At 30.8% G+C, this 15,855-nt stretch overlaps 4 protein-coding genes across 6 annotated transcripts; 2 read left to right on the top strand and 2 right to left on the bottom strand.

The window, feature by feature from the left end:
- Positions 1-898: 898 nt before the first annotated feature.
- LOC123680508 (tetraspanin-33-like) lies at positions 899-3,463 on the bottom strand. The gene is made up of 5 exons (XM_045618444.1): positions 3,215-3,463; positions 2,529-2,717; positions 2,297-2,467; positions 1,581-1,829; positions 899-1,211 (listed from the first exon to the last, which is right to left on the bottom strand). The coding sequence occupies exons 1-5, from the start codon at positions 3,284-3,286 to the stop codon at positions 1,035-1,037; spliced, it is 858 nt and encodes a 285-aa protein (XP_045474400.1). The 5' UTR covers positions 3,287-3,463; the 3' UTR covers positions 899-1,034.
- Positions 3,464-4,613: 1,150 nt separating this feature from the next.
- LOC123680507 (ubiquitin-like domain-containing CTD phosphatase 1) lies at positions 4,614-5,884 on the top strand. The gene is made up of 3 exons (XM_045618443.1): positions 4,614-4,900; positions 4,965-5,494; positions 5,547-5,884. Exons 1-3 carry the CDS (start codon positions 4,741-4,743, stop codon positions 5,814-5,816), a joined length of 960 nt encoding a protein of 319 aa, XP_045474399.1. The 5' UTR covers positions 4,614-4,740; the 3' UTR covers positions 5,817-5,884.
- Positions 5,885-6,664: 780 nt separating this feature from the next.
- LOC123680502 (protein phosphatase PP2A 55 kDa regulatory subunit) lies at positions 6,665-13,662 on the top strand. 3 transcript variants are annotated; one of them, XM_045618435.1, is made up of 4 exons: positions 6,665-6,835; positions 7,961-8,313; positions 8,368-8,970; positions 10,259-13,662. In XM_045618435.1, the coding sequence occupies exons 1-4, from the start codon at positions 6,730-6,732 to the stop codon at positions 10,625-10,627; spliced, it is 1,431 nt and encodes a 476-aa protein (XP_045474391.1). In that variant the 5' UTR covers positions 6,665-6,729; the 3' UTR covers positions 10,628-13,662. The 3 variants fall into 3 exon arrangements, with proteins under 3 accessions (XP_045474391.1, XP_045474392.1, XP_045474393.1); XM_045618436.1 differs by having other exon boundaries at positions 6,674-6,974; XM_045618437.1 differs by lacking the exon at positions 6,665-6,835 and adding an exon at positions 7,560-7,716.
- Positions 13,663-14,483: 821 nt separating this feature from the next.
- Positions 14,484-15,784, bottom strand: LOC123680505 (transcription initiation factor IIA subunit 1). Its single transcript, XM_045618441.1, has one exon. The coding sequence runs from the start codon at positions 15,703-15,705 to the stop codon at positions 14,707-14,709; it is 999 nt and encodes a 332-aa protein (XP_045474397.1). The 5' UTR covers positions 15,706-15,784; the 3' UTR covers positions 14,484-14,706.
- Between the last annotated feature and the right edge of the window lie 71 nt (positions 15,785-15,855).

Consider the following 15,855-nt stretch of genomic DNA (forward strand, 5'->3'; position numbering starts at 1 on the left):
ATTTGGCAACAACTTTGTTATTTTGAATGGGACATCCGGTATTTCTATTTTTTTTATGATACTCCATAAAATATTGAATCTATTCACTCTTACTTTTCCATCCCTATCTTTGACAGTTTTTGAGTTATTAATTATTTTTCGAAATTTTAGATCAAATTGGCGTATTACGAAAATGACTCTAGTTCGCTCAATATTTGAGATTTGAGTCAGAAATTTTACAAGTCTTTAAATATTGATCTGATTTGTGTCACTGCTTCTGAATTATGGTTGTCAATAATACAGGATGGACCAAAAAAAATCATCATTTGCCAAGTCACAAAATTGTAAAAAAGTCTGTGTAAGTGAATAGAAGAATTGTAGAATGTGTTGAACTGATTCCAAAAATTGAAAAATATACTAGGGGTCTAATTTGAAAAAATCGACTTTTATACAATTTTGTAACTTGGCAATTGATGATTTTTTTTGGTGCGTCCTGTATTATTGACAACCATAATTCAAAAGCAGTGACACAGATCAGATCAATATCTAACGACTTGCAAAATTACTGACTTAAATCTCAAATATTGAGCGAGCTAGAGTCATTTTCGTAATACGCCAATTTGACCTAAAATTTCGAAAAATAATTAATAACTCAAAAACTGTCAAAGATAGGGATGGAAAAGTAAAAGTGAATAGATTCAATATTTTATGGAGTATCATAAAAAAAATAGAAATACCGGATGTCCCATTCAAAATAACAAAGTTGTTGCCAAATTGTCGTACATCCGGCAACACTGGAAATGTGAAATTATTTCAAAAATGTACCTTACATGGCCAAATATCTATCCACAAAATTTGAAATCTTTACCATCAATAGTTTCCATAATAATCTAATAGGCCACTCACCTTGGGACACCCGATATATTATTTGTAATAGTCGTTTTTTAGTTAGTAAACTAAACAATCAATACTAAATATCATAAAAACACAGTTATAATATAATACTTAATATTGCAAAATTTGATATATGATATATGAGTTTTTTTCACACAAAATTAAGCTTCTGTAGCAGCTGTATTGTGATTAACTCCATTACATTCTCCAGAAAGGGTAGTACCAAGGACAATTTGTGAATAAATTTGTTGCCTGCGCAATTCAGCTTCCACTAATCTTTCCGTTTTCAATTTCCTTATTGTATTGGACAAAAGTCTTGCAAAAATGATGCCGATGATCTGAAACAGAAATAAAATAATTGTTTTCTTATACAGGGTTAGACTTATTGAGAGGGGCACTAGAAGGATATCGAAAACCGTTAGAGATACAGGGTGGTTTAAATTACAAAAAAATTGCGTTATTTAGCGATTATTAGTTATTTCGAGATATCTCGGGAACCATTGGAGATATTTTGGATCTGTTAACACCAACACACTAATTCTTAAATGACGCAATTGTTTTGTAATTTAAGCCAGCCTGTATTTCTAACGGTTTTCGATATCCCTGTAATGCCCCTCTAAATGATTCTAACCCTGTCTAACTTTACGTAATTTTTGACACTGGAAAATTTTTAAGGGTTTTTGACCAATTCGATATTCTATAGTTACCTGAATAAATGCCACACATATAGCTCCAGTTGTCAAAAGGAAAGATGTTTGTGAAACTAGCTCTGCCACCTGATCAGCGCAAGGATTTATATACAGGTTATGTTTTAGTTTTGGAGAATTAGAAGGACATGTGAAATTATTATTGTATCCGTAGAAATCGTAACCTGTACAACAGCTTTGAGGCCATGTTACATTGTAATCTGGTATACGTTTCCAGTCATCAATTCTACGTATGCCACAGCAACCCAGCTGAAAGAATCCGGTATTATACAGGGTGATTCGAAATTCAGTATCAAGATTTCAGGGGCGTATTTTTGGGGTCAAAATAAGACTTTTTTTTTGCAAATAATAAGATTAAATTTGAAATATACTCTCGTTAGGTTTCTCATTTTTTGAGCAAATTTATAATTTAGATCACAAACCAAATACGTAAAGTTTCTTGTTTTCATTGTAATAGGTTCCTATTTTTTGTTGAAAATTTGAATTACCTAAATGTAGCGAATTACAAAAAATGATTTTACCGTTTTCTCGATAACTAACCCTGTAACGTAACCTATTGTTCAAATTTGATCTCAATATCTCAAAAACTGAAGGAGCTATGAAGAAAAAACTAAAAAAAAATGGGAAAAAGGCTTATTTTGAACTGAAAAATATTCCCCTGAAATCTTGACACCTAACTAAATTTTGGATCACCCTGTATTTGAGATTTCCCTTACCTGGCTTTGTGCGAAATCAAATGCATTTTGCACATCTATATCGTTTTCGACGAGATTAAATGCGTTGTTCATATTTTTTACAATGGTTCTTCTGAGATCCACTCTCATAGTGATAGCCATGATAACTGCACTTATTTCCAAAAAGAGGATAATCACCAAAAAGAGGGCATACTGAAAATGATGAAAAATTATTTGGTGCCGAAAAAGCGGGCCAATTTAAATATCAACTCACTATATTAACCAGTAAAGTACTTTCTCTCATAGCACCCCAACATCCAAAGAAGGCGATGAAAAATATAATGAAACCACAAATAATCAAGATATCTGAAGGGCTACAATAACTGGATTCCAGAAAATATTCAAAATCTGTGTACATCGCTTTGATTATTGTTCCGATAGATATCAATAACAAAGCGATCATCTGGAATAACGAACAGATTAAGATAAAATTGGTTAATATTATGCAAATAGAATTATAGGAAATCGTAGTGGAAAAACAAGTCAAGATTACATAAAGAGAGTTATTTCAATTATAACATAATGTTTATTACTCTATGGAAATTTTGAATTATGAGTACACATAGATTAATTATAAAAATATGTCAATATTTGAATGTCAAAATTTTGAATTAAGAATAACCATAGACTGATTGTCAAAATATCTTCACCAAAATGCATAGAACTCTATATTTCGTCATATCTAATTTTTATTCCCCACCCACATTGCAGAATAATAAACACACCTTTGTCTCATGTCTCAACATTAAACAAATTTATTTTATTTGATATGATGCAATTAATATTTTATCAGAATAACTGAACAAAGAAAATCAATTTTATTTCACAGAAGTTGAAAGATTATTTTGAATTATTATCTAATCAAATCACCATATTCCAATTTTTTCGTTTTCCACTTACCACAAATAGAAAATTGGATATGAACAGCATATACTGCACACATCTCATATTCACATCCAGATCTTCTGCCATTTTTACACTTGGACTAGCCAAATAATAGTTTCTTTTGCAGTTCTTGCTCTGTTCATACGTTTCTCATACAATATCATATATTCCAACGTAGAGGAATTTCAATATCCATATCTTGATAATAAATTGATAACGAATGCTCGAAATTAGGTATCACTTTTTATCATCTCTCGCTTTGTCACCTATTGTTCACCTGAAAATAAACAATCCCGCATTATTTTATGGATATTCAAACAAAATCTTTCTGTTATCTTTTGGGATAACTCAATACAAAACTAAAACTTCGAATATTAGAAAATGAAGGTGTTAACAAGATGTTATTTCTTGAAATTAATTCATATTTATATCAAAAGTTTGTAGTCAAGATTTTAAAAACTCTTTATATTGATTATTAGTCTGAGGTTCTCAGGTATATCAATCATTAAAAATGGGAGTTTCATCATCGTTTATTTGTATCATTATCATTATACTGAGGTGGATTATAATTCTTTTTTTTAAATCCAAAAAATTGTTAATTGTATTTCGAAATCTCATGACTTTCTGTCTATGCATCTGCGTTCATGATTTGAGAGAACATAGAATGATATTAATTAATTATTTTACTCTGAGATTTGATTGAAGTTTAGCTCCGATTAAAGAATAAAAAGTTCACATCTTCCTTGGCGTATACTCATGTGATCGAACGATATAAAGCTAGTTAAATAATTGTATTATTGAATGAATTGGATTATTGAAGTTAGCGATTTAAGTTCATCTTCAAGCCACCTATCGGCGGAAACAGCAATTTCATGCGTAGTGTCGAAAGCTTTGATGGTGTACATTTCTGCAAATTAAATTTTCATATTTAAATGTTGTGTTTCAGAGTTACAGCTTTTGTTTTATATTCATTTGAACATTGAGATTAGTGATTACTGACCTAAAATGTCGAAATCAAAAGTGTCCAATTGCAAGTCCTGATTCAGACATCAAATAAATAAAAATTATTGCAGATCCTTTATCAATTTCTTTTTGCTCTAATTTAGTGAAGATCAGCTGAAAGGGATGAAGTTTGTAAATATAAACCCAATAATTTTAAACAACGCTTACTTTGCCCAAATTCTCACGCATTTTTTTTTTTTTTTTGATAAAAAAAATAATTCAATTCTCCAGAAAGATAAAAAAAATAATTCAATTGTTTATCATCTTTTTTTCCTGAATAAATATCACAAATAATCCCGAAATACTTTTGTCCACAATAATTTTCCCTGCACATGAAAACGAATATTGTAGAGGGCGCAGTCAACCCTTGAATCGGAAATTGCCTAAAAATAGGATAAAGTATTTCTATGTTCGATAAGGATAATTAATGACTACAGAAATAATCTCAAAGAAAAATAAACAATTAACGATTATTGTCATCGTGAGAGACTTATTGTTGAAAATTTTAATCTCACTTATTTTTCATTAAACTGTTGAATATGGAGGAAAATCAATCTAAGGTAGTTGTAAAGTGGAGTGGCCGCGAGATTGAGATAGAATATGGTCCGAATGAAACCGTCTCGGACTTGAGGAACTCCATATATCAACAAACCAAAGTTAAGCCTGAAAGGCAAAAATTGTTAAATTTAAAATTTAAGGGTAAGTCTCATTGATTGAGTTGAATAAACTCCAAAATTAACAATAATTATGAACCAACCACTAGGCAAAACACCAGAAGATTCATGTAGCCTTTCTTCATTGAAATTAAAATCAGGCTTTAAAATTATGATGATGGGTTCACTGGAAGAAGAAATTGAAAAAGTTAACGTGGAACCTCAGGATATGCCAGAAGTTGTTAATGATCTCGATATTGAAGAGGAAGAAATAGCTATAGAGAACCAGGAAGTGTATTTAGCTAAGATTGAAAAGAGGATTAAGGATTATGAAATTAAAATTCTAAATGAGCTCCGTCCAGAAAAAAAGCTATTAGTGTTAGATATAGATTATACTCTTTTTGATCATAGGTCAAGTGCTGAAACTGGAAATGAGTTGATGAGACCTTACCTGCACGAATTCTTAACTTCAGCTTATACTGATTATGATATAGTGATTTGGTCTGCAACTGGAATGAAATGGATTGAGGAAAAAATGAAACTTTTAGGAGTGTCATCTCATAGTGCTTATAAAGTTGCTTTCTATTTAGATTCTCTTGCTATGATCTCTGTTCACATTCCTAAGTATGGTGTTTTAGATGTATGCTTATCATTTTTGAGAGTAAATTGTTACTGAACATACTCTGTTTTAGGTGAAACCTTTAGGTGTAATATGGGGCAAGTTTCCTCAGTTTTCCCCAAAAAACACAATTATGTTTGATGATATAAGAAGGAATTTTATAATGAACCCTAAGAATGGACTGAGGATACGCCCCTTTCGTCAAGCTCACTTAAACAGAGCTACTGATCAGGAACTTCTAAAGTTATCTAAATATTTGAAAGATTTGGCACAAAATTGTGATGATTTTTCAGCAGTTAACCACAGACACTGGGAAAGATATAATCCCAAAAGAAGACGTTGACATTTTATTTTTTAATAAATTTGTTAAGAAATGTGTTCTTTTACTTAAATTAAATTTTTGGGAAGCTATTTGTTCATCATGGTGATTTTCATGACAACAAAATGTGTATAAGATATTGAACATCTATAAACTACATGATGAACCTACATATTGTCCTGGTATTTTTTAAATTAAAGGAAATTCGCTTCACAAATTATTTGCATTTAATTATAATATATGATACTGGACAGTGTGAGGCAGATGAACTTCAATGAATTTCCAAATCGGTTTCAGAAAAATTAAATTAAACCAGAGAGTGCCTGTGTTTTTATTATAATCAGCTTTACTGAAGAATTCCATCGACCGTTAAGTTTAAAATCATATTCTTTTCACACTTGATATGTTAAAAAGTTAATTTAACAATTAATATACTACTAATACAGTTCGATATATCATTTATTTGATCAATACTCTTGTGATTTTACGATTCGACTTTTGGTTGAAAATAAAAACACATTTATTCAGTTTCAAATGATTTATTATTAATTTTTAGTTTATGACAGAACCAGGTTATGTGTGTTTTGAAAAGGTAGGACATAGAATACTTATTCTTTATCCAAGCTTGAAAATGAATGAAATTATAATGTTTTTAATCATATATCATTAAACAACAGAATTCTAGCAATTTGTATAATCAAAAATCTTAAATACATTTAAGATTTTCGATTATACAAATTGCTATATCGTTGATATGCTACAGCAAATTTACGAAATTTCAAAATATCTCATAGAATTTAGGCAGAGGCCATTGTGTCAAAAAACATCGTGCCGATAAAGTAGGGGACATTTTCATCAGCTGTGACGTCGTTTAGTTGCAAATCCTCTATCCTCGTGCGGTATCCGCCATTTATAAGAATACGCAAAGTTTGTGCTCATGAAGTGGTATCGTCAAAATACCATTGAAACCGATAAAATAACTCACGAATCGACAAAACGTTCGCGAAGTTCAAAAAGCCCGCCCGCGAAACGTGTTATGGCCGGTAAGTTGTGTACCAAATACCGTCGTTTGTTTCTGTTACATCTTTAATCCGTGACCCCAATGAGGGATATGTGAATCTCATAATTGCTACATTCTGCTACTTCTTACTTTTCTTGACTGTTCTTTCGTAAAGATGGAAGGTAAATTGTTGCTTGTTGAACGTTCGTTTTCCTTGTCTTTGTTGAGTTCTTCACTTCTCCGAAAAATCATTTTGCATCATTATCCTTGTTTGATTTCAACGCCTAGTAGAGAATGTTTACTACCCTTTGTCATTCACCTGTTCATCTGCTTGATCTGTTTCATCTCATACAAATTAATTATCCATTCTGTTGTGATATTAAGTTGATCATTTTTAATCTTTCCAATGTAAATAATGACTTATTTGAATTGTTTTCGTTGGCAGGTGTACATAATATTTTGAGTAGGATCAAAATAAATAAATTACCTATTAGTTTATAATTTATCTGGCGACTAGATTCGATTCTATCTTGTAGCATTTGATAATATTCGTCTAAAATTCAGATTTGTTTTGATTTTATACATAAACATAAACTTCGATACCAATTTGAATGCTTTTTATCTGTATCCAGCTAAAGTCTTCGTATACATTTTTTTTCCATACTTAAGAATTCTTAAATACATTTTAACGAATAAAATGTATTAACAGGTTGTCATTAGTTTATTTTGGAGGTTAAAATGTGTCATGTACATATGATCCATAGAAATTTAAGATGGCAGACTTATTCAATGATGTTTGTTCGTTTTCATTTCCACCACAAAAATTAATTTAAGGATTTAAAAATTCTATTTCCAATTTTTTTTAAAGCTTGGGTTGTTTCAATTTACTATTATAGTTGCTATTTCCTTCAAGTTGGAGCATGTGTAGGTTTAAAGTTTTGACTGTTTTTCATAACTGTTTTTTTCTTCATGCATGAGTTGTTTTATACTGAAGAGTTATTGATTATACAAACACTTCATCAGCTTCTAACAGACTTTTGTTGAATGTTTTTAAATGTTTAATGAAACTCAACAATTGATTCTTTCATTAATTATTAATATTCAATCAAAGGTCTTTTGATGAAGTTTCTCTGTGTTAGTACTACTTTAAAACTTTGAAATTTTTCAGGGAATGCAGATGTTCAATGGTGCTTCTCTCAAGTGAAAGGTACACTTGATGATGACGTGACAGAGGCTGATATTATCTCTTGCGTAGAATTCAATCATGATGGAGAACTTCTGGCTACTGGCGATAAAGGAGGGAGAGTTGTTATATTCCAACGCGATCCTCTATCAAAAGCAGTTCTTCCCAAACGGGGGGAATATACTGTTTACTCAACTTTCCAGTCTCATGAACCAGAATTTGATTACTTGAAGAGCTTAGAGATCGAAGAAAAAATAAACAAAATCAGATGGTTGAAGAGGAAAAACCCAGCACATTTTCTCTTGTCTACCAATGATAAAACAATCAAATTGTGGAAGGTTAGTATTTTTTCTTGAGTATTGAATGTAGAAACTAAAACATAATTCTTTTAGGTCTCAGAGAGGGATAAAAGAGTGGAAGGTTACAATACGCGTTTAGAGAACGGTTCCATGGTTGATCCTACCGCTGTTAGTTCATTACGTGTACCAATAATCAAACCTATGGAGCTAATGGTGGAAGCATCTCCAAGGAGGATCTTCGCCAATGCACACACCTACCACATCAACTCTATTTCTGTTAACTCAGATCAAGAGACTTACCTTTCTGCTGACGACCTTCGGATCAATTTGTGGCATTTGGAAATCACAGATCAAAGTTTCAACATAGTTGATATTAAGCCTACCAATATGGAGGAACTCACTGAAGTTATAACTGCCGCAGAATTCCATCCTGTCGAGTGTAATTTGTTTGTTTATAGTAGCAGTAAAGGAACAATTCGGTTGTGCGATATGAGATCATCGGCTCTCTGTGATAGACATAGCAAATTGTTTGAAGAGCCAGAAGATCCCACGAATAGAAGTTTCTTTTCTGAAATTATCGCCAGTATTTCAGATGTTAAATTATCTAATAGCGGCAGGTATATGATTTCTAGAGACTATTTATCGGTCAAAGTGTGGGATTTACATATGGAGACCAAACCAGTAGAAACTTATCCAGTGAGTATTTTTCTATTTCTTATTTTCCTACTATTTGTTTCGGTAAAATCTTAGCAATTGGTTCTTTTTTGTTTTTGTTCTATGTTCCAATTTAATTTTTATGAAATTCAATGTATTATAAGTACAAAATTTCATTGGTTCCTGTTAGTTCTTTTTGTTTTCAATCAACACTTGATATTTTAGAAAAGTATTCGTCATGTGTTACGGACATTACAAATAGAAAAAAAAGTGTAGATGATTCAAAAGATATGTATAGTTTTTTCAAATTTATTTCATTGCATTCTTAGTAGACCCCCTAAAAAATATACCTATGCTTAGAAATAGGGGAATCATTTTGTTTTTTGATAACTATTTAACAATAATAGTATCTAGGTGTAGACTTCAGTCTTCGACGAGAATTTTCTTATGATAATATGAATATTGGAAAATATTCTTATATTATAGCATTAAAAATACAATCATGGCAAGACATTTTTTGATTTGGTTTGTTTATGGTGTCAATTTTTGGAGATCGATTCTTCATTTTTTGCCTCTTTAAAATTCGTGAATCTGGTGATCTGTTTTTGTAACAAATTTTATGCGAATAGTTCTTATAATTTTCAAGAAAAGCAGACAGACATTGTGTCTATAAATGATGTTTCTGTAAATATTATTTATTTTTTTATTTTGAATCAACTCGCCTTGAATAATAATAATAAAGGTCTTTAGAATATTGGAAAATATTCAATATTATGATACTCTAGCAATAAAAATACAATCATGGCAAGAAATTTTTTTAATTTCGTTTGTTTTATGGTGTCAATTTCTGGAGATTGATTCTTCTTTTTTTGCCTCTTTAAAATTAGTTCTGGTAAAGTAACTGATTTTGTAACAAATTAAATGCAAATAGTTCTTATAATTTTCAAGATAAGCTGACATTGTGTCTATAGATGATGTTTCTGTAATTATTAATTTTTTTTATTTTTAATCAACTCGCCTTGAATAATAATGAAGTTCTTTATTTGTATTGTCGTAAGTTCGAATTGTAGATTAGAAGAAAAATTTTTTTAATTCTTGATTTTTGTTTTGTTTATGTTGATTTTTGTACTTTAGTTTAAGTAACATTGTGTTCATTGAAAAAAATTATTTGTTTCAATACAAACATCGAGAATTACTTGTAGAAAGAAATATCCTTATGTTTGATATTTTATTTACATAATGTTAACAGTGAAAATTTCAGGGGGGGTTTAAAATTTTTTCTCAAACAGTTATAAAAAAATTAGGATTATCAACAGATAATTTGTTTCAGGTTCATGAATACTTACGAACAAAACTATGTTCCCTATATGAAAATGACTGCATTTTCGACAAGTTTGAATGTTGCTGGAATGGAAACGATTCAGCAATAATGACCGGTTCCTATAATAATTTCTTCAGGATGTTTGATAGATCGACAAAGAGGGAAGTTACATTAGAAGCGTCTAGGGATATTGCAAAGCCGAAAACTTTGCTCAAGCCAAGGAAAGTTTGTACCGGAGGTAAAAGAAAAAAGGATGAAATAAGTGTGGATTGTTTAGATTTTAACAAGAAGATACTACACACCGCTTGGCATCCAACAGAAAACATCATAGCAGTTGCGGCAACTAATAATTTATTTTTGTTTCAAGATAAGTTTTAGCGTAATTAATTCTATGTACTCGAAAAACATTTACTTTGCTTTCCGTGAACCTCCAAATTAAGTGAATACCAAGTCGATTTTAACACCGTCACGGATTTAGTCCTGTGTATGTTGAACCTTGAATTTTATACCATCTTTTAATGGATCATGGAAATTCCAACTCAATAGTTGACGTATCTATTGGGATTTTAGTCCTTACCGTTTTCTGTGTAGAAATGTATTACGAGATTAAATCAAAATGAATTTTTACGGTTATTGCACTAAAAGTTTTCTTTTAGTTTATATTTCATCGCAGAAAACTGAAAAGCTGTGAAATTTGATGGGTTGGTTTTTCGTATGATCGCATTTTTTTTTATTTTATTTTTTCAAGAGAGATTCGCTGTTGAATATATGCATCGATCTTAGAAGAATGTCACGAATTCGGCAATAAATGTTTTTGTGTATCACAAATCAAATTATTTCTTATTTAATCCCTCTGATGTATTGGAATTTTTTCCTCGAGTGTAAAGATTGATTTCTTCTCATTGTTATCTGTTGGACTTTCACAGGAGAGTGTGTGGTTTTTAACAGCTGGATATCCATCTCAATTTGAAGAGTTTTTTTGCATCGTTGAGTGTAGAGCAGTACTTATCGATGTTGTTGGAAACTGTACACTCTGTGAACAGCAGCATCTTTATTTTTAAATTGTTTTAATCTGCGTTGTGCCATATCACATTTCCAAAATGAAAATCTTGAAATTAAAACACAATATGGGTAGTTTGCAGCTCTTTTCCCTCCCCCTTTGCGCTCTTGATCTGTAATAGTCTTAGATCTTCGATTTATCGGACTCGATAATGCTGCATGTGAAAAATTACCTCAAAGATGAGCCATTTTATACTGAGATGAATGTATTGAATTGATTGTATTATATATATTAAGTTTTATTGATTCTTTTATTTCTATTCTTGTTTAAAGTGTATTTCAGATGAAATGTTATGGTACAGATGATTTACTGTGATTGGATGCCTCTTTTATACACCATGTCCACAATTTATGCAAATACATATAAGAATATATGAAAAAACCCGCAATAAACATCTAGTACCAAGAATTCTTTGTACCTTTGAATATGTTTCCATCTTTTACATTTAGAAGAATTATTTACTTAAAAATCTTGTTTTTTAATAAAAATAAATTAAAGAACATGTTTTTAACGAACAACATTACTCAAAAAGAATATAATGCACCAGTTTACTCAAATCAAGGAAATCCCTAACTCAAGAAGCAGAAAATGTTGAATTGGGTTTCTTTTACTCTGTTTTAAGTCGTATTTGTGTTTTCTGTTTTCTACAGTATTGGTGAATTGCAGTTTCGTATTCTTATTACAAAGCTAGTTTAAGCAGAGCTCTAAAAAGTTTCAGCTGTTCTAGCCTTGGTCTAATGAGTTTTATCTGTGTTTTACCTATAACTTCAGTAAGCTTTTTCAGTTAGAAATTACAACCGACACTAAATTCGTTCTGGTATGGTATATACAGGGTGCTATGTAATAAGTGTCCGATATTTTACATAACGATTTTCTAGTTATTTATAAGGTGGAAAGTTCATATAAGCATGGGTCTGGAAGGTCTTCAATTTTGTGATAGAGGGTGTCAAAAACTTACTCTCATTTTGATTTTTTTTTTTAATTTTTAAAGTAATGTCGATATTTGAACGAAAATTGGTATTTGGGGATTTCTGACTATGGGAAATTCGAATTTGATCTTAATTATAGGGGGCGTCACCTACAGGTTTGGTCTCTTGATGAATTTTCGTACAAATATCGACATTACTTTGAAAATTATTTACGAAAATCTAAAATTAATGCTTATATGAACTTTTCACTTTATAAATAACTGAGGAATCGTCCCACTAGGTGCATCTTTGCTAAAGTGGAGGATGTTATGAATGATTGGCGAAAAACACAAATATTCCAAGATCAACAGGACAGAAGATTCATCAATCGTTTATAGCTCGTTGTCGGAAGTAATAGATCGCACTTGAACTAAACCAGCCTGAAGTGAAATTTTCTATCAGATTTACAAATTTTAACCGATTAGACCACAGCTAGAATACTTTCAGCATTATATTAATCTAGTTTCAAATTGAACTTGTAAATGAAAGCAACTTTTTATCAAACTGCAATCACTAAAGTTATGTAGAAAATTGATTAATTTTCAATCAATCTGAAGATATTATTAGTGATGTCTTTTTAATTTAGACATTGCTGTGATTATTGGATCTTAAGTGTAACTATAGACATTCATTCTCATTTTATAATGTTTTGTGAGGAAGGAATATTTAAATGTGCATAAGTGCTCACTATGTGCACTAAATGCTGATTAAGTTCTTGAAGAAATGTGGAAAAATGAGGAATTTTCTTTATTTACAACTCTAAGTAATGGAAGGAGAAATTCAACTTTTATTGATGCCGTAATTATTTATTGAGTAATTAGTAAAAACTGATTGGAATGATGCTTACACTCTTATTTGGCCAACGTGAAACAAATATAAATTGGCAGCTTCAATATCATGAAGTTAAATTGACTGTTAGGCTTTCAGTGTACATAATACTAGACTTTGAGGTATTAACTGATATTCCAAAATCTTTAAAAAACATTGTAAATCTTTGGTATAAGAAAAAATTACAGCTTAAAGATGGTTGAATAGAAAAATGACTTGCTTCCTTGAGAAGTTTGATTATACCTAATTGGCAGGGGTCACCTTTACTGTACAGTTTTTGTGGACAATAATCCAAGATTACATGAGGTCCTCGAAGTGTTTTAATTTTGGTGTTCGTATTTTGTTGAGAAGTGTACCTTTTTGGTGTCATAAAGCAGATTATATATTTTTTTAAGCAAGTGTAGGTGGAAAATAATTTGCGAAGTACGTATTATACATGATTGTCTTATTTAATTTGAGCTGAGACTTTTTTCATTCCTCCCACTTATGGAAATAAAAATGACTTTTTCAAAAAGTCTGTACTGTAATTGTAAATAAATTAAAAAGATTGAAACCAATTCTAGTTATTTGATTATTACCTATAGTAAATGAAACAGTGAATTTTCATCTGAAATAGTACTATAAATACTGTGGTTCCTTTTGGTTAATGCTTAGGCTATGTCTATGGGTTGATCTCAAAGAAGTCTCCATAGGAAAAAAATTGGCAAAGAAAGGCAATGTTCTATAATTGATGAAAGACTTTCATATGACATAGTTTTACAGAAGATGAGGCAAGTGTAAAAAGATATATTGAATTGAGAAGAGAAATAACAATGTTTTCAAAAATCAGTACTGAAACTAAATCTATAGTTATTTTGTTCTATTGGAGACGAATCATTTGGTTGTTATTTGAAATTATTAAATAAATAGTGCAGTTACTCTTGGAAAATTTTATGAATGATTCTAAAAAAAATACTATTTTCATCATTCAATTACAGGAAAATATTATGGGGAATCAGATGAACTGGATTAAGATAACAACTTGAAAAACAAGTGCAAAATGATACATATTGCGCAAAAAACATGAAACTTCAATTTTTTTTTAAACAAAGTATTTTATCAAAGCTAATTATATATATGAATTTGGTGATAAGAGTCTATATAAAATTATATTGTATTCCAGAAGCCCTGAAGAAGAATTAAAATAATTCGAAAGCTTGGTAAAGAACAAAGACTCACTCAATTTCTCCCAATAAAACGAGTTGTTAAACCCTTACATTTGAATCTAAATATATATATATATTTTTTTTTTATTGAAAAAAATGCAAACGTATATCAATAACTAGTTATTGCATTTATACCAGTTATTTCTCTCATTCATTAATAAAGTGTCTAAGGATGATTTTCAAAAATTTATTTTAAATTACATTATTCATAACTGACTGCGTTATGCAAATTATACAAAGATATATTATAAACATTGATAAGAATAAAAGGTGATCATTTTCTCACCTCAAAACACATATAATTCGTATGAAACAATAAAAAACATAAACAGTCTCCTGCAAAGGAAAATTATAAACCACCTTTATAGAAAGTCTAAAATTATAATTAATTTTTATTCACCATTCCGCATCACCATTAGCTTTCTGGAAGACATAATCTTGACCGGACAAATTCATTATACCATCTTTCAAATAGAATTTCCACTTATTACGATTTCTAATAATTTTATCATATTGGCAAACAACTATGTTATCTGTGTCAAATAAATCTCCTGGTTCTTCATCTGAAACATCATCTTCAGAATTTAGAGGCTCCTCTTCCCCAATTTCATCCTCCATGTCATTGTCTTCATCCTTTTCCTCGTCAAAATCTTCGTCTTCATCATCGTTATCATCAGATGGTTCCTCATCCTCGTCAGAGGTATCTAAAGGACCGTCTAGTTGTTCTGGCTGCTGTTTGGTAGATTTTTTTACATTTTTTCTGCTTCTTTTTGATCCCTTTTTCTTAGGCATAATGAATTCTACTTCAATTTCTTCAGAAGCTATCTCCCCATCAGTTTGGATAATGTTTGGTTTAACAATGGTGACAGCTTGTGGCTGGCTACCGAAAGCAGCATTAACATGTTGTTGCAATAGAGAGGATGCAATGTGAGCTGGTAATCCCATTGTCGCAGTTATTACAGGGCCTGTTAACACTTTTTGTAGTTGATTACCTTGGAGGGCTGAGCCAGGGACTTGGATAGTAAGAACTCTTTGAGCATCAGCCCCAGCCGCTATAGGTAATGTAATTTGAATTGGTACCATCTTGGTTTCAATTACTTGAGCTACTTGATGTTGATTAACGACATTCGGATGGTGCATTGGCTGTGCCATTATTTGCTTAGGAAATCCATTCACAGTACTAACTTCGGACTGTTTTTGCTTCAATTTCTCTTCTTGTTCATTATGTACAGCCTTACTAGCAGCTAATTTTGCTTCCCATGTTTGTTTTAATTCTTGAAGTATCATTTCATCAACGCCTTCTTCTTTGAAAACTTCTCTAACCTGACTGATCACATCCTCAATTACTTCGTGGTAGACTCTAGGAACAGAGTTTCTGCAAAGCGAGTTCGACATTTTGGGACATTTGGGAGCAATTTAGTTTCAAAGACACATATGCTAGAGGTTATATGATTTTAAAAGCATTGACAAGTATATACTAGTGTTCTATGCTCTGTGCTGACCATAGACATGATTATTTTCAAAATCACAAAAAATAAACCTTAT

Source organism: Harmonia axyridis, chromosome 5 (genome assembly GCF_914767665.1).
Source record: "Harmonia axyridis chromosome 5, icHarAxyr1.1, whole genome shotgun sequence".
NCBI lineage: Eukaryota > Metazoa > Arthropoda > Insecta > Coleoptera > Coccinellidae > Harmonia > Harmonia axyridis.